The sequence below is a fragment of the Oncorhynchus nerka genome, linkage group LG27, assembly GCF_034236695.1.
Source record: "Oncorhynchus nerka isolate Pitt River linkage group LG27, Oner_Uvic_2.0, whole genome shotgun sequence".
Classification (NCBI taxonomy): Eukaryota; Metazoa; Chordata; class Actinopteri; order Salmoniformes; family Salmonidae; genus Oncorhynchus; species Oncorhynchus nerka.
Genome location: NC_088422.1, coordinates 37136791 through 37160535, shown reverse-complemented (window position 1 = coordinate 37160535; position 23745 = coordinate 37136791). Strand labels below are relative to the sequence as shown.

At 42.0% G+C, this 23745-nt stretch overlaps 1 protein-coding gene and 1 pseudogene across 1 annotated transcript; one reads left to right on the top strand and one right to left on the bottom strand.

The window, feature by feature from the left end:
• Positions 1–436: 436 nt before the first annotated feature.
• Positions 437–4383, bottom strand: LOC115111717 (ubiquitin recognition factor in ER-associated degradation protein 1). Its single transcript, XM_029638065.2, has 12 exons — positions 4074–4383; positions 3491–3623; positions 3240–3272; positions 3016–3137; positions 2624–2754; positions 2442–2514; positions 2205–2273; positions 2023–2091; positions 1884–1934; positions 1656–1744; positions 1343–1427; positions 437–1183 (listed from the first exon to the last, which is right to left on the bottom strand). The coding sequence occupies exons 1-12, from the start codon at positions 4074–4076 to the stop codon at positions 1112–1114; spliced, it is 930 nt and encodes a 309-aa protein (XP_029493925.1). The 5' UTR covers positions 4077–4383; the 3' UTR covers positions 437–1111.
• An 86-nt stretch (positions 4384–4469) lies between these two features.
• On the top strand, positions 4470–23311 carry LOC115111216 (cell division control protein 45 homolog; annotated as a pseudogene).
• Positions 23312–23745: the final 434 nt, after the last annotated feature.

Genomic DNA, 23745 nt, shown 5'->3' with positions numbered 1-23745 from the left:
CAAAAATTCATAAACCCCGCCTATTTATGTAATTCACCTTCTTAAAATGTTATTTTAAACTTAACCTCAAACATAGTGCTAACCTTATCCATAACCCTAAATTAAGAGCAACAAGTACATTTGTTTTCATTTTTAAAAAATGTACGACTTTGTGGCTGTGGTAACTAATAGAAAACTGAAAAAGCAGGAGTCCCACCCACCCACTTCCGGCAATGAATGAACTCGAGAACAAGAAGCTGATATTTTCAGAAGTATGCAAAGAAAATTATTCACATCTATAAATTGCTCTATCCCTTTGCTGTGCTTATTACACACGTATGAATTACAATATGTAGCCATTTCAATACCTGCTGATACACATTAACTTTGGGCTCTATGAACCAAAATGTTAAAATCCTTCCACACACAATTATTTAAAGACAAAAATAAACAGAGATTTATACAGAGTGCACTTTATTCAAAACGCTGTACTTTATTTCAGAGTTGATAAACAAACAAAGGAATGGCTCTTATCCACCTCCGCCACTCATCACTCTCAAAGTTCGAGTTCAACAGGTTCCAATGTCAGAAGCGTTTCCTATTTAATTTGATACATATTCAAAGAATAATCTAACCCACTCCATCATCAACAAGGGTAATCCCATTATGAGAAAACAAGGTAGATTTTTAAAAATATTCATCATATTGTAGCAAAAGGAAAGGGTAGCTGGCTTTACTCTAACCACAGGAGGTTGGTGGCACCATCATTGGGGACGACGGTAATGGCTAGAACAGCACAAGTTGAATGGTATCAAAAACATGGTTTGATGCCATTCCATTCGCTCCGCTCCAGCCATTATTGTGAGCCGTTCTCCCCGCAGAAGTCTCCACTGACTAACCTCAGTCCGAATAGCATTCCGTTTTTTAGAAGAGCTTTTAACATGCTGACCATGGACAAGACCGTTACAATATCATCAAAAGAAAGTAAAACCTTGCCGATTCCTGCTAAGGGACAGAAAAATGAACCCAGCTCTTTTCATGACTTGCTTTTATTGGTTTCTTATGATGGATGTGTGGGTATGTAGAGTCTACAGTAAGTCAGTCAGTCTCTGCAGTTGAATACTGTAGTGCCTCAAGGCTTTCTGCCACCTTTCTTGCGTAGTGACTGTCCCTCACCAGAAAAGGCGATGAATTCTGAATCCTCCTGTAAATATAAAAGACCAGCTTTAGCTTAATGCATTCAAATTTGGCACATCCAATATAAACTGTCTAAATATGGCTTTTATACCTTTCTGAATATCAGTTTTGCAGGAAAGGGATTGAGCGATTTATTACATTTTACTTTTTTGACCATCGTACTTACATCCTCTGTTGTTTTCCTGGGCTGAGGCCTGGAGTTTCTGATGAAGGTGATCCTTCCGACCTTGTACTCGTAGTTAGGAATCCCTCTGTATGGGGACAGAGAGGGGTTAAAGGTTAAGACCAGAGCCGGTGTCATCATAGCATGTCACATGTAGTTTTGCAAAATCCCAGGAACTTTAAAAGTTCCCAGAATTTTGCAACCCTAGTCACATATGCATTCAGGGAGATAATGCAGATCTGATCTGCAAATACAAAAGTGACAGGATATGGGGAAAGGGCTAGGGATTGGTTTTAGACTGGTCATAGCTCCCAACCTTTTAATGTCACTGGGATCGATGGGGACGGGGCTAGGCTCAATGCCTTTCTTTTTGCCATCCAGACGATTGCCTGAACCAGTAAAGGCCTATAGAGAGAATAAGTATTCATAGATTCATTCATGGGTTAAATTGCGAATGACTGTGTATGAGATACAAATAAAGGAAAGTGAACCATACAGTATGTATATAAACTGCAGTAAGTATGAAAAATATAAGCAAACTCACTCTGAATCTCATGTCCATGTCAGTCCAAGTGCTGGGGTCTCCTTCCTCTTCCTGTTGTGAGGAGTGATTAGAGTTCATCCAAACATACAGTATAAACACTGAGACCAGATTAGAAATATTAAATATGTGTGGTTCTTACTGTGGGCTCCTCTGGTGCTTTGTAACGTCTCTCTGGTTCTTTGTAACCCAACGGAGCATCGAAGTCCACCTGAGAGACAACAACAGGTATGGCTGGGTGAGGTAGAGCTATTCAGTACCATAATCTAAGCTACAGTGTTGTGTCTCCATTTATGGTATGATAGACAGTACAGAGGATCTTACATTCATATCACATTCAATGATAGATACGGCCTTGTCTGGCTTAGTCTCCATCACTCGCAGTTCATAGATCTGAAATCAGTATAGAGAGAAAAAAACAGATGTTAGAAAGATAATACAGGTCAGGCACAACTGTATGCCACACCTTCAATTTAGAAGCAACATTCTGCTGGAAAGTCAAATTCCATTACAGTTTTGCCTTGTAACCCAGTCATCATACCAATAACATTAAATAGTTACCTTTTCATTGTAGTTAATTGCAATAACATCTCCTGTGGTTAAGCAGGCAAAGTTTCTCAAGGCATTTTCCAACCTATGAGACAGACAAGCAGAATGTGAGAATAATTTCAGTAGAGTAGTTTTTGTGTCTATTTTCAATGGCACTTAAATGTGCAGAGAGATATGTCTATAACTGTAGCTACACTGCTTTGGGGTTAGTGATATCCAGGAAGTCTGGGCTCTGAGGCTGGAACTTGGAGTATGTTGCCACCATGAGGTTAACACTCTCCACCTGGACCAGGCCCCCTTCCTCCAGCAGGAGATTCTGCATCATCTACAGCGAAACACACAAACAGCCATGTTACTACAGACACACTACACAAAAAGGGTCATGACCACAGAGAGCTGGTTATATGTGAGCAAAGGTTTTAATGAGCGTGACTTATAAACCTACACTGTGTGTCCCTAATTTAAAACATCCTTTGATAGAAAACTGAAATATGGCACTAGATATATGCCAGGGGCTATGACTATGTTTATTAAAACCTCACCAGTTTATAAAAAACAAGTGTTGAAATAAAACAACCCTGCTCACCCAGTGTGGCAGGTAACAAATACCCTCATCTGCTACAAACTCCAAGACACCACAGTGTGTCATTCTGTCTGAGTTCTTGTTGGTCAGTTTGAACAACATGGGGTAGGTAATGTTAAGTCTGCCTTTGGGGGAAAAGAGTGAAGGGTAAAAAAAAACATCTGCTGGGTAAATGGCATTTGTAGATTAGAGTTTAAATCTGGATAATGTAGGAAGAGTATACTTACTTAGTTGATCAAGTGCTGATGGCGGCATTATAACTATAAGGAGAAAACATTACAGTGATATGAGCACTGAAGAACACTTAGAGCAGGATAATACATACTACATTGACTGTATGATGAGGGTAACTGCAATCTCTCACTTGTGTATGGGGAACTGGTGCAAATCATAGGTGTTAAACTCCATACATTCCTTGTATAGTTACAATAAATTCGAATGTATCATTTATAGAACAGCCATCACATAGATTACTTACTTTTTCCTCCTTTCTCCACATCCGACCGGTCGTTGGGACCCGCCAGCATCGACACAGAGTAGCAGCGGTATTGAGTGGAGAAGCGGTTTTGGAAAGCCCGTGGGATTGGGTGATCAAACATGTTGAAGGAAAACTGTAACATATATTTCGAAAAACAATTAGACAGTATTGTTAGGTTACAATTAGCTATTTTGAGACAGTTAGTCAGCTGGTTACTGCAGCTAACTTACCCTGATTTATTTAAAAATATATATTTAATTTCAAACATCTTCATAACTACTAGCTAGCCTGCGTAATGTAAAACTAGATGACAAGTGACACCCTATAACGATGTTTTAAAACAGTACGATTCCCAAGTAAAGTAGTAAAGTATCTGAGCAAGGTAGCTATTCATTTAGTCTTAAATCGCATAGAGACAATGTGTCATTTGAGTTAAATGGCTAGCCAGGGAGCTAGCTACCGTTACCTATTTCCTACTCGCTAACGGTAGTTAATTTAGCTAGTGAATTTCGAATGCGATGTTATTAGTGTAGGTACTATTTGACAAAAGCAACAGTCAAAACCAATGTTATTGAGTACTTACCATGATGTGCTACTGTACGCCAAAACGTTATATATCAAAATGTATTGAATAAAGCTATAATAAATAGCTTATTTGTTATTCTTCTTCTATTAAATAGCTTATTACTGCTCCGGCAAACTGCTGGCTGAAACTCCAATGTTGTTTTCCGCTTAGCCACGATGACAGCAGGAAGTGACGAATATCACAAAACAAAGCATGAACAGCAATCAATAATCCAGAAAACAAGATCACATCCTACGGGATTGGCTCACAGAGCTGGATGGATAGATACCCTATAGCTATGCGCTATTTGTTCTTTGAGCTCAAATTGCAACACCAGGAGCTTTTTTGTTGCATGCCCAACATTTCCTTGAGGAAATATCACGCCAAATTCGCACGTCAACTGACGAAATTTAAACAGCCAATAAAACTCCACTTTGTAGAGTTAATGTAAAACTGAACAATAGAAATTGCATGCTGGTAGGTAGAGTTTTATTGGCTGTTTAAATTTCGTCAGCTGACGTGCGAATTCGGCGTGATATTTCCTCAAGGAAATTTTGGGCATGCAACAAAAAAGCTCCTGGTGTTGCAACTTGAGCTCAAAGAACAAATAGCGCATAGATATATATATATATATTTTTTTATGCAACCTCACGAAAATAGTGTGAATTGTTTATTACGGACATAAGAAAGGAATTCTACGACATTGTTGTCAACCAGGTGAGAGCTTCTGAAACTGAAATTAGCTTCCTGCATGCTAACTAGTTAGATAACGTTGACTACTGTAATTAGTTAACGTACTTAGCTAACAATAGAGAGGAGAGGACTATTTTTCAGTCGGCTAACGTTAATGTAGCGTTAATTTTGCTATTTTGCAACAAGTGAATACGATGTTTACAAGCTTCTGTGACTTGAATATTGTTATGTTTCTCAATTGCGTTGTTTTCAGAGAATTGCTCTCCTGGTGTCATCGGATATCGATGCACTCTGCGCCTGTAAGATGTTACAGGTAAATTAGAGCCCTTTCGTTTGCTGTCAAATAAGTTAACTATCTGACATAGCTGCACTGTTTGTTGTCAACTGTTCTGCTGCATAGTTGTGTAATTCAAATGTATTCTGATTGCTTCTTACACCACCCTCTACACAGGCACTGTTTCACTGTGACCAGGTCCAGTACACCTTGGTGCCAGTGACAGGGTGGCAAGACCTTGGTACTGCCTTCCTAGAGCACAAGGAGCAGATAGTGTGACACTCCTGTCCAGTCCTGATAGCCCTGGAGTTAATCTTGTGGTGTCAAATATGACTATCAAGAACACAAACATCTATGACAGGTGTGTTATTTGCTCTAATTTCAGTTCCACTATTTTGTCCTGATCAACTGTAGAGCCAATGTTGATCTCCTGGAAACCCTACAGCCAGAGGAAGACTCCATCTTCTTCATCTGTGACACACACAGACCTGTGGATGTAGTCAATGTCTACAATGACACCCAGGTGAGCAGTCAATGTCTATCTCCCAAATTAGTACTGCAGTATGTGGAGAATAGGGTGCCATTTGGGACATAGTCAAGGTCTGTTATTTAGGGTACACCGGTCCTTTACTAGCCCAGCTTCTAGACCAAGATTATATTCTATGTCTAGCCGTATAACACTAGCCCACTTATTTACCTCCGTTTGTCTGTGGCTCTTTGGTGGACGGTTTCGATTCATAATGCGTTGTTTGCATCGCCTTGTTGTGCCCGGGAAATAATTAAATCCAATTTTTGACCCCCCCCAAATCAAAACATTGATGTCAGTGTGTGCATGCCCCATTCTGCTTCTTGTCTGTGGCATCATGGCTCCTATATTGCAAGGCTGATTAGCTAGGACAAACAAGTGTGAGGAACAGACAGGTGTGCACGCAAAGCGAGAACACAACATGGAATGCATGTTTTGATTTGGAGGGCGGTGATAGCATCTAACAATTGGATTTAATTGTTTTTTGTGCACTACGTGGTCATGTAAGGGAGGGCTTTTTAAGAACTGACTATGGATATACATTCCAACGTGGAAGATTTGCCAGTATACAGGTAGTCATTTGATTGTGAGTTCTCGAAAGCATTTGCTATTGGAATACAATTAGACCTTGTATTATTATTAATAAAGAGGTCTAAGTTTGGGCTAGTCATTCACAAGTGGTTGATTGACTTTGGCAGCAGTTGGGTGACTTCACAGGAGAAAAGTCCTTGAGGATACTACCTTTGAGATGATAAAGAGCAAAGAAATTGTTGTCCAGATGGCATAACCACCATCAACCAGTGTTCTGAACCCAATCTCCCACAATCCCCCCCCCCCCAAGGTGAAGCTGATGATAAAGCAGGATGATGGCCTTGGAATGCCCTCCTATGATGACATCTTCCACGATGAAAAGGAAGGCAGCGAGGACTGGGAATAAGAGCGATGGAGGCTCAGTGCCTTCTGGGAAACGGAGACGATGCGATGAGGTATTACCATATTGATGTAACAAAAGTTATGACATAGAAAATATACCCTCTATTTATCCCATCCCACATCTACGTAAATAACCATTTGAGCCAAGGTGGATCTTTCTCATATTTATGGTTCTTATTTAAAAAAATGTCCGGTGTAATTTGATTTGTGTGTATGACAATGATGATTCCACAAATAGCGGACAAAGCCGATCATATTGCAGTGATGTATTGCTATTTATACCAACATGTTCCCATGTTTTAGGGGGCAGTGGAGAGAAGGATAGAGCAAAGAGTGGGAGGCACAAAGGGGATGGTTCTTTAGAGTTTTAAAAGTTTAAATAGTAATGATGTTGTGCAGATTGTGACTTTTTTGAAACATTTTCATTTCAGACGCGAGATCTTGTTTGACTATGACCAATATGAATACCGTGGAACTTCAGTGAGTATGGATTATATATCGATTATGTTGAAACTGGGTCCTCTATCTAATCCTCACAGTATCAGTCAAGTTTGGACACACCTACTCATTCAAGGGGTTTTCTTTATTTGTACTATTTTCTATATTGTAGAATAATGGTGAAGACCTCAAAACTATGAAATAACACATGGAATCATGTAGTAACCAAAAAGGGTTAAACAAATCAAAATATATTTTGGATAATTCAAAGTAGCCACCCTTTGCCTTGTCGACAGCTTTACACACTTGGCATTCTCTCAACCAGCTTCACCTGCAATGCTTTTCCAGTAGTCTTGGAGTTTCCACATATGCAGAGCACTTTTTGGCTGCTTTTCCTTCACTCTGTGGTCCAACTCACTCCAAACCATCTCAATTGGGTTGAGGTCAGGTGATTGTACAGGCCAGGTCATCTGATGCAGCACTCCACCACTCTTCGTATTGGTCAAATAGCCCTTCCGCAGCCTGGAAGTGTGTTCGGTCATTGTCCTGTTGAATAACAAATGATAGTCCCACTAAGCGCAAACCAGATGGGATGGTGTATCGCTGCAGAATGCTATGGTAGCCATGCTGGTTAAGAGTGCCTTGAATTCTAAATAAATCACTGAGTGTCACCAGCAAAGCACCATTACACCTCAACCATGCTTCACGGTGGGAACCACGCATGCAGAGATCATCAGTTCACCTACTCTGAAAGATGAACGCAGCAAAGTACAGAGTTCCTTGATAAACCTGCTCCAGAGCGCTTAGGACCTCCAGACTGGGGTGAAGGTACACCTTCCAACAGGACAACGACCCTAAGCACAAAGCAGGAGTGGCTTCGGGACAAGTCTCTGAATGTCATTGAGTGTTCCAGCCAGAGCCCTGGACTTGAACCTGATCGGACATCTCTGGAGAGACCTTTAAAAAGCTGTGCAGCAACGCTCCCCATCCAACCTGACAAAGTTTGAGAGGATCTGCAGAGAAGAATGGGAGAAACCCCTTCAAATACAGGTGTGCCAAGCTTGTAGCATTATACCCAAGAAGACTCAAAGCAAAAACAGGTTTTAGACATTTTTGCAAATTTATTAAAAACTGACATCTGGGCCACTCAAGGACATTGAGACTTGTCCTGAAGCGACTCCTGCATTGTCTTGGATATGTGCTAAGGGTTGTTGTCCTGTTGGAAGGTGAACATTTGCCCCAGTCTGAGGTCCTGAGCACTCTGGAGTAGGTTTTCATCAAGGATCTCTCTCTGTACTTTGCTCTATTAATCTTTCCCTCGATCTTGACTAGTCTTCCAATCCCTTCCGCTGAAAAACATTCCCACAGCATGATGCTGCCACCATGCTTCAACTTAGACCAGAGAATCTTGTTTATCATGGTCTGAGAGTCCTTTAGGTGCCTTTTGACAAACTCCAAGCGGGCTCTCATGGAAGCCACTCCTCTGTAAAAGGCCCGTCTGGCCACTCTACCATTAAAAGCCTGATTGGTGGAGTGCTGCAGAGATGGTTGTCCTTCTGGAAAGTTCTCCCATCTCCACCTCATGGCTTGGTTTTTGCTCTGACATGCACTGTCAACTGTGGGACCTTATTTACACAGGTGTGTGCCTTTCTAAATTATCATGTCCAATCAATTTAATTTACCACAGGTGGACTCCAATCAAATTGTAGAAACATCTCAAGGATGATCAATGGGAACAGAATGCACCTGAGCTCAATTGAGTTTCATAGCAAATGGTCTGAATACTTATGTAAATAAGGTATTTCCTGTTTTTCATTTCACATTTGCTAAAATGTCTAAACATGTTTTGGCTTTATCGTTATGGGCTATTATGTGTAGTTTTGAGGAACATTTTACAAGGCTAACATAACAATGTGGAAAAAGTGAAGTGGCCTGCTTGTCACCCTCTGCTCTCTGTCCTGCATTCTTTGTGTGTTAACTCCTTGAAACACTGTCTCAGTCTGCGTCTGGCCCTGTACCAACACTGGTCTCTGTATGAGAGTATATGTAACTCATACCTCCTGCAACTTCAAGCTCTGGTCCATGCACGGCCAGAAGAAACTCCAAGAGTTCCTTGCTGACATGGGGTATGCTACCCTCAAGTTTTGACTGTCAACTAGAATCATCTGTCAAATAAGCAAATTATCATTCTAGGGACATGCGGGACTCAAATTCTTGAGTATAATTTACTAATCAATTAGTCAGTGGCCTCTGAAGGACAAATGTCACTTCATCAAGAGTAATGAGCAGCAGTTTGTCATTTGATTCATTGATGATGATGGGTGGTTTGAATGATTATTAAAGATTCTTTCTGTTTGTGTTGTCCAGCCTGCCCCTGAAGCAGGTGAAGCAGAAGTTCAACTCCATGGACATGTCAATCAAAGAGAATCTGCGAGAAGTCATAGAATAATTGTCCAAGAAATACAGGTAAGAGTGTCTGTTTTAGTGCATCAATATATGGAAACACTTGAGTAAATGAGGGATACAAAGTGTATTAAAAGCAGGTGCTTCCACACGGGTGTGGTTCCTGAGTTAATTAAGCAGTTAACATCCCATGCTTCGGGTCGTGTATAAAAGTCCTGTGCATACCATTATTTTGGCTACCATAGCTATGTCCCCATAGGATGACATTGCCTCTCCACAGGACATGAAAAGTCACTGATTGGTTTGATGAGCATGAAAATGATGTAAACACATGCCATGGCCGTCCCAGTTACCGTACCTCAACCCAATGATGGGAGATTCTGGAGTGTCGCCTGAGACAGAATTTTCCATCAACATAACACCAAATTATGGAATTTCTTCTTGGAAGAATGGTGTCACATCTCATATAGAGTTCCAGACACTTGTAGAATCTATGCCAAGGTGCATTGAAGCTGTTCTGGCACGTGGTGTTATACAATTTATTTGACCAGTTACCTGTATCTGTAAATAATCCCCGGTATCAATGACTCTGGATTCCGTCGTCTGACTCTGTATATTATGAATACAATATTCTCCTCTCTTAATATACCCAAAACCATCATTTTAAATTCTCTTGTCACTGTTCCTTCAGTATGAAGGACATCGGTGTCCAGACGTTCGGCATTCACTTTGGCTTCAAGAATAGTTTCCTGGCCAATGTGGTACACGCTGCTGTCGCCTTGCTGGAGAACACTGAGAAGGATGAGAGCCCTGGTGACAACTTCATCAAGGCCCTTGACTTCCTCTCCAGGTACACACGTGCATCCATGCGCGCACGCACACACACACACATGAATATAAAACTAATACATCTGGATGCATATCATTAAAGAAAAGGTTCACCCATCTTGAATGTTGTTTTTGTTTTATTGATTTCTCTGGGTCTTTTCATGTGTATCTGAGGTATTGGCGTTCAAGCAGACAGAAATCCTGCCCGGTATGTTGTAGCACCGTGATAGACTCTCTCACTACACTGGAAGTTAATATAATACGACTTTTAGATTGTGAAAACGTCTATCGTACATGTCAGATTTCAATAGTGACTGATGTCATAACTCAGGAGGATGTCTTCTCTCGAATGAGCCATTGATACATTTTTGTGATATTCCTACTTCGAGAAATTTGTAATTTAACGCAGAGTCCAGCACATTTTTTTATCCAGGGTGCATTGCATGGTGCTGATGCTGGAGGTATTATAGTAAGGTTATATTAAACATTTCAATAGATTTCTATCTCCATACAAATGGGATGAGACTGGAGAGGACCTACCTGAATTTGTCCAATAGAATCTAATTTATTGCGAAATGTTTTGCTATGCTGTGCGCTAATGAATGCACCCTAGGTGTTAGAATGATCCCATCCTGATAGGGGTAACCTTGAGTGTCTCCATGGTGGCATTGACCTGGCTAAGAAGAAGCTGAAAGCCATCCAACAGAGCTGCATCTGCACCAACCTCATACTGTCACAGGGACCCTTCCTCTACTGCTTCCTCTTGGAGGTGCGTGTGTGAGTGACATGCCCCCCCCTTTAACGCTCCTCTCCATCTCTGTGCATGGCACTCCTGATGTGAAGCTGTTCTCCAAGCCCATGGCTTTGACTCTGCTCTGCAAGTACCTGCTCAAAGCCTTCGTACACTCCGTGAGTTCCTCACTGTGTTTCACCTACCCATTGTCCAAGACCCCGTCTAGCTTTATTGCCCCTTGTCTTCAATTAGTTTCAAAAGAAAATGTGTTTTTAGATGTTCCTTTGGGGTCCTTTGCATCGCTCTTGCTTATGTCTGCCTATGCCTGTTCAAAGACAAGGAATAAGTGCTGTAAGCTACTGCCCTTGGTAATAGCTGCTCCCATGGATTTTGAAGGGAACTGTCATCGTTCTGGGCATCCCACCTGAGTCTGAGACATCCGACAAGAAGAAGTGAGTCCATAACGTGTGTCGGTCGTGCGCAAGATTACAGCACTTGAATGTTCTTGGTTGTATTTTGTGGGAACCAAAAATGACCATTGTAATTTGTTTCCTTTCATTTACTCTGCCTCTAATTTCTCTCACCCTATCCCCCTCCAATGGTTTCATTGGCTGTGCGTTTGATAAGGCAGCAGAGAGCACCAGCTCCAGAACTCTCCACAACCACTTCGACACCTCTAGTAAGTAAAATGTTCTTGTCATTGTATATATTGGCCACAAGAGAGCAGACATTACAGATGGAACCTGTTAGCTGTACACTTTTTTTTATTTTTTCTTACACACAGTTCAATACTTGATTTTGGATCTCATCAAATGCCTCAAGTCATTCTTACAGGTGTAATCATTACATCATCAGGTGTTAACCATTTCCCCATGGAAACAGACACACACACATCCTTACCTGTGTTTTCCCTTTGCAGTCATTGAGCTAAAGATGGAGGACGGGACTACGTTTCTGAATGCCCTCATCACCCTGCTGTCCTAAGGCACACTGTTTGGGTAAAGTTCCTGAAAGTGAAATATGAAAGCTGTCTGCTGGAAGAGACTGACATTACAATTAGATTCATGCCCGATGTGATGAACATCTCGATTGTGTGCTTCACCGCTTTTATTCAGCTAACAGTAATTCCAATGTTTTGTCTATTCAGCTCTGGACACTTTGATGCCAATTCCATGTGTATATTGTACAGTTTTTTTAAATTTATTTTTTAAAATGTTTTTAATCATGTAAATAGTTTTTTTTCTCTTCTGTTGTCTTTATTTTTTTATTTTACGTAACACTATATTTTATCCACATATAATTGTTGACGCTACCATCTACTAGGGGAAGGATACGTTTGAAACATTGTAGTAGGGTGTGTAATAAAATTTCTCAGTATGTGATATGGACCATAGAAACTGTGATGGTTTAACCATCTCCCCCAGTCTACTGATCTGGAGCATGGGTTAATACACGTTGGCCCACATAGCGGAATATAACCCCACTTTCCTGGTTTTAGTTTGGGCTTTGTTCATTACTGTGCTGGATGGATGGGTGTGCTCCAAGCCCTGCTCTGTGAGCCCCTCTCTCTCTGATCAATCTGCAGCCACGACCCACAGAGCAGAGGGTGCTGGCAGTTTCACAGGAAAGGCTGACCTGCTCTCCACAGTGAGAGGGAAACATGCCAGAAGGAGCATCTTGCTTACTGAGCTCTGGTGCAGTGCAACTGAATGTTAGAAAGTGTATAGTTCTATTCTTTAGCATTTAGTTTCCTCTGAACCCACGTGTGTACAGTCGTGGCCAAACGTATTGAGAATGACACAAATATTAATTTCCTCACGTTTGCTGCTTCAGTGTCTTTAGATATTTTTGTCAGATGTTACTATGGAATACTGAAGTATAATTACAAGCATTTCATAAGTGTCAAAGGCTTTTATTGACAATTACATGAAGTTGATGCAAAAAGTCAATATTTGCAATGTTGACCCTTCTTTTTCAATACTACTGCAATCTGCCCTGGCATGCTGTCAATTAACTTCTGGGCCACATCCTGACTGATGGCAGCCCATTCTTGCATAATCAATGCTTGGAGTTTGTCAGAATTTGCGGGGTTTTGTTTGTCCACCCGCCTCGTGAGGATTGACCACAAGTTCTCAGTGGGATTAAGGTCTGGGGGGTTTCCTGGCCATGGACCCAAAATATCGATGTTTTGTTCCCCGAGCCACTTAGTTATCACTTTTGCCTTATGGCAAGATGCTCCATCATGCTGGAAAAGGCATTGTTCGTCACCAAACTGTTCCTGGATGGTTGGGAGAAGTTGCTCTTGGAGGATGTGTTGGTACCATTCTTTATTCATTGCTGTGTTCTTAGGCAAAATTGTGAGTGAGCCCACTCCCTTGGCTGAGAAGCAACCCCACACATGAATGGTCTCAGGATGCTTTACTGTTGGCATGACACAGGACTGATGGTAGAGCTCACCTTGTCTTCTCCGGAGAAACTTTTTTCCGGATGCCCCAAACAATCGGAAAGGGGATTCATCAGAGAAAATGACTTTACCCCAGTCCTCAGCAGTCCAATCCCTGTACTTTTTGCAGAATATCAGTCTGTCCCTGATGTTTTTCCTGGAGAGAAGTGGCTTCTTTGCTGCCCTTCTTGACACCAGGCCATCCTTCAAAAGTCTTTGCCTCACTGTGCATGCAGATGGTGCTTGCTGGACTTTCTTGGGCGCCCTGAAGCCTTCACAACAATTGAACCACTCTCCTTGAAGTTCTTGATGATCTGATAAATTGTTGATTTAAGTGCAATCTTACTGGCAGCAATCTCCTTGCCTGTGAAGCCCTTTTGGTGCAAAGCAAGGACGGCATGTGTTTCCTTGCAGGTAACCATGGTTGGCAGACGAAGAACAATGGTTCCAAGCACCACCCTCCTTTTGAAGCTTCCAGTCTGTTATTCGAACTCAATCAGCATGACCGAGTGATCTCCAGCCTTGTCCTCGTCAACACTCACACCTGTGTTAACGAGAGAATCACTGACATGTCAGCTGGTCCTTTTGTGGCAGGGCTGAAATGCAGTGGAAATGTTTTTGGGGATTCAGTTCATTTGCATGGCAAAGAGGGACTTTGCAATTAATCTGATCACTCTTCATAACATTCTGGAGTATATGCAAATTGCCATCATACAAACTGAGGCAGCAGACTTTGAAAATTAATATTTGTGTCATACTCAACTTTTCCCACGACCGTATATAAAGTTGAAGTCGGAAGTTTACATACACTTAGGTTGGAGTCATTAAAACTTGTTTTTCAATCACTCCATACATTTCTTGTTAACAAACTATAGTTTTGGCAAGTCGATTAGGATATCTACTTTGTGCATGACACAAGTAATTTTTCCAACAATTGTTTGCAGACAGATTATTTAATTTATAATTCACTGTATCACAATTCCAGTGGGTCAGAAGTTTACATACACTAAGTTGACTGTGCCTTTAAACGGTTTGGAAAATTCCAGAAAATGATGTCATGGCTTTAGAAGCTTCTGATAGCCTAATTGATGTCAATTGGAGGTGTACCTGTTTTTCAAGGCCTACCTTCAAACTCAGTGCGTCTTTGCTTGACATCATCGGAAATTAAAAGAAATCAACCAAGACCTCAGAAAAATAATTGTAGACCACCACAAGTCTGGTTCATCCTTGAGAGCATTTTCCAAATGCCTGAAGGTACCACGTTCATTTGTACAAACAATAGTATAAACACCATGGGACCACACAGCCGTCATACCGCTCAGGAAGGAGATGTGTTCTGTCTCCTAGAGATTAATGTACTTTGGTGCGAAAAGTCTAAATCAATCCCAGAACAAAAGCAAAGGACCTTGTGAAGATTCTAAAAAAGTATCTATATCCACAGTAAAACGAGTCCTACATCGACATAACCTGAAAGGCCGCTCAGCAAGGAAGAAGCCACTGCTCCTAAACCGCCATAAAAAAGCCACACGACCGTTTGCAACTGCACATGGGGACAAAGATCATACTTTTTGGAGAAATGTCCTCTGGTCTGATGAAACAAAAATATAACTATTTGGCCGTAATGACCATCGTTATGTTTGGAGGAAATAGGGGGCAGGCTTGCAAGCCGAAGAACGCCATCCCATCCGTGAAGAATTGGGGTGGCAGTATCATGTTGTGGGTGTGCTTTGCTGCAGGAGGGACTGGTGCACTTCACAAAATAGATGGCGTCATGAAAAAGGAAATTATGTGGATATATTGAAGCAACATTTCAAGACATCAGTCAGGAAGTTGAAGCTTGGTCGCAAATGGGTCTTCCAAATGGACAATGACCTCAAGCATACTTCTAAAGTTGTGGCAAAATGGCTTAAGGACAACAAAGTCAAGGTATTGGAGTGGCCATCACAAAGCCCTGACCTCAATCCTATAAAACATTCTGAAACTGAAATCGTGTGCAAGCAAGGAGGCCTACAAACCTGACTGTTACACCAGCTCTGTCAGGAGGAATGGGCCAAAATTCACCCAACTTATTGTGGGAAGCTTGTGGAAGGCTACCCAAAACTTTTGACCTAAATTAAACAATTTAAAGGCAACGCTACCAAATACTAATTGAGTGGATGTAAAATTCTGAGCCACTGGGAATGTGTTGAAAGAAATAAAAGCTGAAAGAAATCATTCTCTCTACTATTATTCTGACATTTCACATTCTTAAAATAAAATGATGATCCTAACTGACCTAAAACCGGGATTTTTTACTGGGATTAAATGTCGGGAATTGTGAAAAACTGAGTTTAAATGTATTTGGCTAAGGTGTATGTTAACTTCTGACTTCAACTGTATATATATACACACACACACACATACACCACCCCACCAATTACTGGGTGGAACCTGTTTATTTTCTAGTGATGTTATTACCTAAAGTGAGCTTACAGGGACAAATTATTGTTTACTTCTACTTTGGGAGAAGATGGTCCCTTGAACTTGGCCACTGTGATGTGGGACTTAGCTGCCATGACTACCCTGGTCAGGGTCTGGTTTCACTATTCCACTATTCCTTTACATTGTGAACTTCATCCTTATCAAGGAATGTTCTGGAGATTTTCCTGTCTGCCTTTTCACCAAATCACAACAGGTTTGTGCCCCATCTCAACACCCCCATACCCTTTTACCTTCTCATAGCCTCACCCCAATCTATACAGAGGTCACATCTCTCAGATGCCACTGAATGTGAAGAGATTGTGAATTCCATCCAGTCAATTATGGTATCCCTCCCACTGGCCATTCTTCGGGGGAAACATCACTCATGGTCTCTGTTGCAAAAAGTTGGGAATTAGCAGAATTCTGTGTAAAGACAAAGTATCTACCTGGGTGAGCTTCCCCTGATATCTGACCAGGGTCCAATAGTGCACTTTATAGGGAATAAGGTGTCGTGGGATGCAACCTCAAATGGACCTCTCCAGTCCTAACCCATCCAACAACGACGAGACGACCTACAGGGAGGAGGTGAGGGCCCTTGGAGTGTGGTGTCAGGAAAATAACCCCACACTCAACGTCAACAAAACTAAGGAGATGATTGTGGACTTCAGGAAACAGCAGAGGGAACACCCCCCTATCCACATCGATGGAACAGTAGTGGAGAGGGTAGCAAGTTTCAAGTTCCTCGGCATACACATCACAGACAAACTGAATTGGTCCACTCACACAGACAGCATCGTGAAGAAGGCGCAGCAGCGCCTCTTCAACCTCAGGAGGCTGAAGAAATGCTTGCCTACGGAGCTGTGAGGGGAACGGCACCTCAGTACCTCCAGGCTCTGATCAGGCCCTACACCCAAACAAGGGCACTGCGTTCATCCACCTCTGGCCTGCTCGCCTCCCTACCACTGAGGAAGTACAGTTCCCGCTCAGCCCAGTCAAAACTGTTCGCTGCTCTGGCCCCCCAATGGTGGAACAAACTCCCTCACGACGCCAGGACAGCGGAGTCAATCACCACCTTCCGGAGACACCTGAAACCCCACCTCTTTAAGGAATACCTAGGATAGGATAAAGTAATCCTTCTCACCCCCCTTAAAAGATTTAGATGCACTATTGTAAAGTGGCTGCTCCACTGGATGTCATAAGGTGAATGCACCAATTTGTAAGTCGCTCTGGATAAGAGCGTCTGCTAAATGACTTAAATGTAAATGTCTTGTCACCAAAAGCACTCACAAACTTCTACAGATGCACAATCAAGAGCATCCTGGCGGGCTGTATCACCGCCTGGTACGGCAACTGCTCCGCCCTCAACCGTAAGGCTCTCCAGAGGGTAGTGAGGTCTGCACAACGCATCACCGGGGGCAAACTACCTGCCCTCCAGGACACCTACACCACCCGATGTTACAGGAAGGCCATAAAGATCATCAAGGACATCAACCACCCGAGCCACTGCCTGTTCACCCCGCTATCATCCAGAAGGCGAGGTCAGTACAGGTGCATCAAAGCTGGGACCGAGAGACTGAAAAACAGCTTCTATCTCAAGGCCATCAGATTGTTAAACAGCCACCACTAACATTGAGTGGCTGCTGCCAACACACTGACATTGACACTGACTCAACTCCAGCCACTTTAATAATGGGAATTGATGGGAAATTATGTAAATATATCACTAGCCACTTTAAACAATGCTACCTTATATAATGTTACTTACCCTACATTATTCATCTCATATGCATACGTATATACTGTACTCTATATCATCGACTGCATCCTTATGTAATACATGTATCACTAGCCACTTTAACTATGCCACTTTGTTTACATACTCATCTCATATGTATATACTGTACTCGATACCATCTACTGTATGCTGCCCTGTACCATCACTCATTCATATATCCTTATGTACATATTCTTTATCCCCTTACACTGTGTATAAGACAGTAGTTTTGGAATTGTTAGTTAGATTACTTGTTGGTTATTACTGCATTGTCGGAACTAGAAGCACAAGCATTTCGCTACACTCGCATTAACATCTGCTAACCATGTGTATGTGACAAATAAAATCTGATTTGATTTGATCTTTACTTCATCTCCATCTCGCCATAATTTCACTCCACCTTTAAACCAAACCACCTCACCCCTCAAACCCCATCATATTTATTGATTACCATCTTCCACCCATCCAACCCCCAGTGATGTGTAGCCACTGGTCTTTCCGCTGCTCTGTTCCAGAGGATTATGACACACTCCACTGGTCGGGTCGCCACGACACACACACACACGCGGCAGGAGAGGGGTAGGGTGTGGGACAGAAAGTATTAGATGACCTTACAGTCTCACACACTTGTGTCGCCTTTACTCCTTAGGGTTTTGCTACTTTGTTCACAGAAGGACCCCAGTGACTACTTTACCCAAGAGCACTGTGTGCGATTGTGTGTATGGGTCACTGTGTCAATACCATTGCAGCTCTTTACCTCTTTATTCATATAGTATTACATATTTGTTTATTGGTTAGAAAGACTTAAAGAGATGTTTGAAAGTTTTAGGGAAGACATTTTCAAACTTAAAATGTTGCTTAATGATTAACATTCTCTCAAACAAACTCACTTTCAAAGTGAAGGAGATGAGTTGTGGTCTCTTCGGCAGTTTACTTTACTGTTTTTTTTATTTTACAGTGGCTGTGAAGCATTCAGGCACATTATATGTACAGCATGTCTCAATCACTTCTCACACATAACCCTCTCCATCTAAAGCCATTTCACTACTTCTCTTCCTCTTTCTTTCTCGATTTAACAATCCCAGATTCCTGATGGGATTAGCCAGGCTGGACGACCAGGGACAAAAGCCCACAGCTGACTCCTACTCCCTGTCGCCCGTCTCACCGAGTCACTGCTGAGGAGGGTGAGTGGGTTACACACACACACACACAAATAAGTTGCTCTTCCCCAGTGCTGAATTTACTGAGCCAATCGTCACTAGCTCCCTCAAACTTCAGCTGGGGTCTACAAATGCCCTTTACCTTTTGACCCTTAATCCTAGTATCCTCTGACCTCTCACAGTTATAGGTTCAGCCTCGAAAGCTGGCATCACTACCCTCTTTCTAAACAAACACTTGAAACAGAGTATAAATGTTGTGCATTTTTCTTATTTTGTATTTGGTAGTGTAGCAATGAACCTGACTACAGTGCATGCTTTTTTTCTTTCCTTCTTAAAACCGAGATGCCATCGAACTACAGACCATGTTGGGAACAAAGGACCTACCACTGCTACTGCTTTCTGAAAGTCTAACCACCTACCCACCGTCATGGATCTGTGACTATACCAAATGCTTAGACACATACACGGCATGGAGAGGCCAGTGTCTTAGATGACTGGGCAGCCTCACAGAAGGCCAGACCTGAGGCCAATTAAAGCCTTTCACGAGAATGGACACACTGCACTTCCTGGAAACCTCACAGAGAGGGAAGGACATTCTTTACACTATCCTAGTAAAGTCCTGAGGGTATTCAAAACAGAATCCACTGGGCCAAAACTGGTTGAGTCAACATTGTGCCCATGTCATTTCAACCCCAAAATATTTTTTTAAAAGTCATCAACATAAGGGAACTTCATATTTCCTTTCACCCAACTTATAACCTATATGCCATGGTGACATTGTTTGTTGGTTTCACTTTAGTTGACAACTCAACCAAATGTTAATCAAAACTAGACATGAACTAACATCTGTGCCCAGTGGGAGGGTTTCAAACCATACTGTTTCTGCTACTTCGTACCAAGATAAACTTTGATAGGGGCTCACACACTCATAGGAATGATCTAAACACTAATTTAATCCTAAACTAATAGTTTGTTGTTTATTTTTCCCAAGCTGTGCTGTTGTGAGCATCAGTCAACAGAGAAAATCCACACCAGTGCCTGGAATAAGCAACACAGAGTTTCCTGCAAGACGCAATTAGTGTCAAAACAATGCTCTCCACAGGATCCTGTGTGTGTGTTGTAACTTGTTTGTTTATTTACCCTTGTACTGATTGCCATTTCCCATGTAAATATGTGGGCCAACAGGCCCAGCTGATACTAAAAACAGCCTTGTCCATTAATTACAAAGACCTTGGGTTGACTACAGTTGTGGCCAAAACTTTGGAGAATGACACAAATATTAATTTCCACAAGGTTTTGTCAGATGTTACTATGGAATACTGAAGTATAATTACAAGCATTTCATAAGTGTCAAAGGCTTTTATTGACAATTACATAAAGTTGATGCAAAGAGTCAATATTTGCAGTGCTGACCCTTCTTTTTCAAGGGCAATCCGCCCTGGCATGCTGTCAATTAACTTCTGGGCCACATCCTGACTGATGGCAGCCCATTCTGGCATAATCAATGCTTGGAGTTTGTCAGAATTTGTGGGTTTTTGTTTGTCCACCCGCCTCTTGAGGATTGACCACAAATTCTCAATGGGATTAAGGTCTGGGGAGTTTCCTGGTCATGGACCCAAAATATTGATGTTTTGTTCCCCGAGCCACTTAGTTATCACTTTTGCCTTATGACAAGATGCTCCATCATGCTGGAAAAGGCATTGTTGGTCACCAAATTGTTCCTGGATGGTTGGGAGAAGTTGCTCTCGGAGGATGTGTTGGTACCATTCTTTATTCATGGCTGTGTTCTTAGGCAAAATTTGGTGCATGGCAATGATGACGGCACGTGTTTCCTTGCAGGTAACCTTGGTTGACAGAGGAAGAACAATGATTCCAAGCACCACCCTCCTTTTGAAGCTTCCAGTCTGTTATTCGAACTCAATCAGCATGACAGAGTGATCTCCAGCCCTGTCCTCGTCAACACTCACACCTGTGTTAACGAGAGAATTACTGACATGATGTCAGCTGGTCCTTTTGTGGCAGGGCTGAAATGCAGTGGAAATGATTTTGGGGATTCAGTTCATTTGCATGGCAGAGGGACTTTGCAATTAATTGCAATTCATCTGATTACTCTTCATAACATTCTGGAGTACATGCAAATTGCCATCATACAAACTGAGGCAGCAGACTTTGTGAAAATTAATATTTGTGTCATTCTCAAACCATTTGGCCATGAATGTAGACAGAGTAGATAGAGGACCGCTGGCATGGCATGCACTCACACCTTAGGATACTCACTGTTTCTCCAAATGATGTGTTGTATGTAATTCCTGGGTTATAGTTTGGTCTACTTGATTGGTCACTTCAACCCCCCTCCCCCCAAATGTGGGTTCTTAGCTGAAAAGGTTGACAGACATACAAGAAGAGAGACTCAGAAAATGTCTCCTGAGCCGACTCTGACATTCCACAACCTGCAGGCCCTCTCATTCATCTCAGCAGAGAGCTGTCAGGAATTTGTCTGGTTCGGCTGCCTTGTGGTTTCTTGGATGTGTTGTCTGTTCTGTGGCATGTTTGTTTCAGTGTTTAACAGGGTTGTTTTTTTGTGTTGTGGCCTGATGTTGTTGTATTTGTGTACTATACAGTAGGCAGACTGGTGTTGTATTGGTGTACTATACAGTAGGCAGACTGTTGTTTAGAATCTGTTCATCTATTCTGGATGATTGGTGGAGTGGAAAATTGGATAAAACTCCCGTTCTCAAAATCTTTTCACTCTATGTTAATATTTTGTAATGCAATTGATAACCTCCTCACTGGGGTCTTGATTCCTCATTCTAGTGTAAAGGAACAACATGTTGTTCCATCTAGATGACAAAAGCAGGAATGTCTTGGGTGGGATGTCAGAGGGAGTAGCCTCTGTTTTTTTTGCTGACAAGTCCAAAAACATCTCCAACACAAACACAACCACTTTAGGAAGGTGTAGTGCAGGGTAGATGAGATTAATGATTTGGAATGAGTGACTTTGTCTGGCCCAGGTTTTTGTGTGTGTGTGTGTGTGTGTGTGTGTATGTGTTTGTGGACGTGTGTGTATGGAAGTGTGTGGACGTGTTTCAGAAGTCCCCACAAGAATAGTAAACAAACAAAACATTGACCAACTGGGGACATTTTGTTGGCCCCTACAAGGTCAAATGCTATTTCTTGGGGGTTAAGGTTAGAATTAGGTTTAGGGTTAGGAGCTAGGGTTAGGTTTAGGGTCAAGGTTAGGTTTTTGGGTTAAGCTTAGGGTTAGGGGTTAAGGAAAATAGGATTTTGAATGGGACTGAATTGTATGTCCCAACAAGGTTAGCTGTGCAAGACTGTGTGTGTGTGTGTCTCTCTCTCTGCGCACGTTCATGGACATGTGTGTGTGCATCTGTGTGTATGTTCATGCTTGAGGGATAGTAGTGTGAGACAACAACTAGAGAGCCCATAACAAGGAGTGTTTCACATGTGTGATGGAGCAGTGTTTAAGCCCCCTCTCTCCCATATTTCACATGTCCCTCCCTGTTCCGTTGTCCGACAGGAAGTTTGATCGTGCTACTGGGCTGGCTTAAGTCTCAGTGGTCCACAACTATCTAGCCATGAATTGTGCCACTTACCACTTCTAAAAATAGCTTATGTACTTGCTCATCAGTTAAGATGATAAACTCCCATGTGTCCTTTTACTGTAAGCATGGGAATGGAGTGACTGAAACTCTGTTTTATTGGAGACTCTTTGTCTGGATGCACCTGCTTTGACTGAGTCATATTTTACTCTCTCTTTTTTTGTCTGAATCACCTTGTTAAAGTAAATCACCTAACCTTTTATTTATCAAAGATCTGACTAAGAGAGAAAGTATGCTCCTACCAGACTCCTTTATAGAAACTCCCTAACTGGGATTTAGAGGCTTGATATGACATAAAGTATAATATTTTGTTATTCAGAAGGTGAGTGGTCTTTATCTTTCCTTCTTTCTTTCCCCTCCCGCTGTATCTGTCTTTCAGTCTTTGTCTATTTTTCACTATAAGGTGTGCAGTGACCACCTGACCTTAATGCTTTGAGTGCTCCAGCAGATGTGAGGTGTCAGAGGGTTTGTGACCTCAGTGACGTGGGGGGTTCCAGGGAGATGAGCTCATGCGTGATCAGTAGAGGGAAGTGACTTCTCACTCCACAGGCCAAGGTTAGAGGTGAAAGGTCAGGTCATGAGAAACAACAACCCAGCCCAACTGCCAACTACCATACTGGGTTAATGTTACCTTAAAGCACAGATTTTGTATCGGTTTACCCTCCCCAAATCCTAACCTTAACCAGGGGGTGGGGTGCAAAAATAATCAGGGGACTCTTTAGCTCCCAGAACCCACCCCCTTCTCTTCGGGTCCAATCGCTCTCCCTCAACTAGGTCAAGTTTACTGTTCACTAAAATGGCTTCTCCATGTGTCAGAAACCATGATGATCCCAATGCTACTGAGATTATTATAGATATATTGTATCATTGTATTACATTGGTCACCTGTTTGAGAATGAAATGTGTTGAGATGGAGTAGGATATTGGAAAAGCAATATGAAAAATTCAATAAAGTTAATCTACATTATTTATCCCTACTTGTCATGCTTTTATCATCAACATTTTGGATCAGATTGGATTGTTGTTTTTTCCATGTGAAGACATTCCAAAAACGTTTTTAGAGAGAAACCATTTGTGATAGTTCATAAACACAGAAAGAAACATTCTTACATCTCATACACATAGTTACTCATGCTTTGTTCATTGCTGAATCACTGGCTGTTCGTAAATCCCTTCTCCCTGTCCCAGACAGGGGAGTGTGTGTGTGTGTGTGTGTGTGTGTGTGTGTGTGTGTGTGTGTGTCCACAGGCTGGGCCTTTATTAGGCTCATCCATACCACCACATTATAGATCCTGTAGCTAGGCAACTGCAGGTCCTAAACCATTACATGGCAAGGGCCCATTGAGTGACATTGCTGGCCCTGTTTGCTTCTTTTCTCTCTGGAATGGGGGTATTTTAAAGGTGC

Excerpts from the sequence above, each read along its gene's own strand:
- LOC115111717 (XM_029638065.2), bottom strand. Across the intron at positions 2,092-2,204 it reads TCATTGAATGTGATATGAAT|GTGGACTTCGATGCTCCGTT; the intron begins GTAAGATCCTCT and ends GTTGTCTCTCAG. Across the intron at positions 1,745-1,883 it reads ACATGGACATGAGATTCAGA|GCCTTTACTGGTTCAGGCAA; the intron begins GTGAGTTTGCTT and ends TTCTCTCTATAG.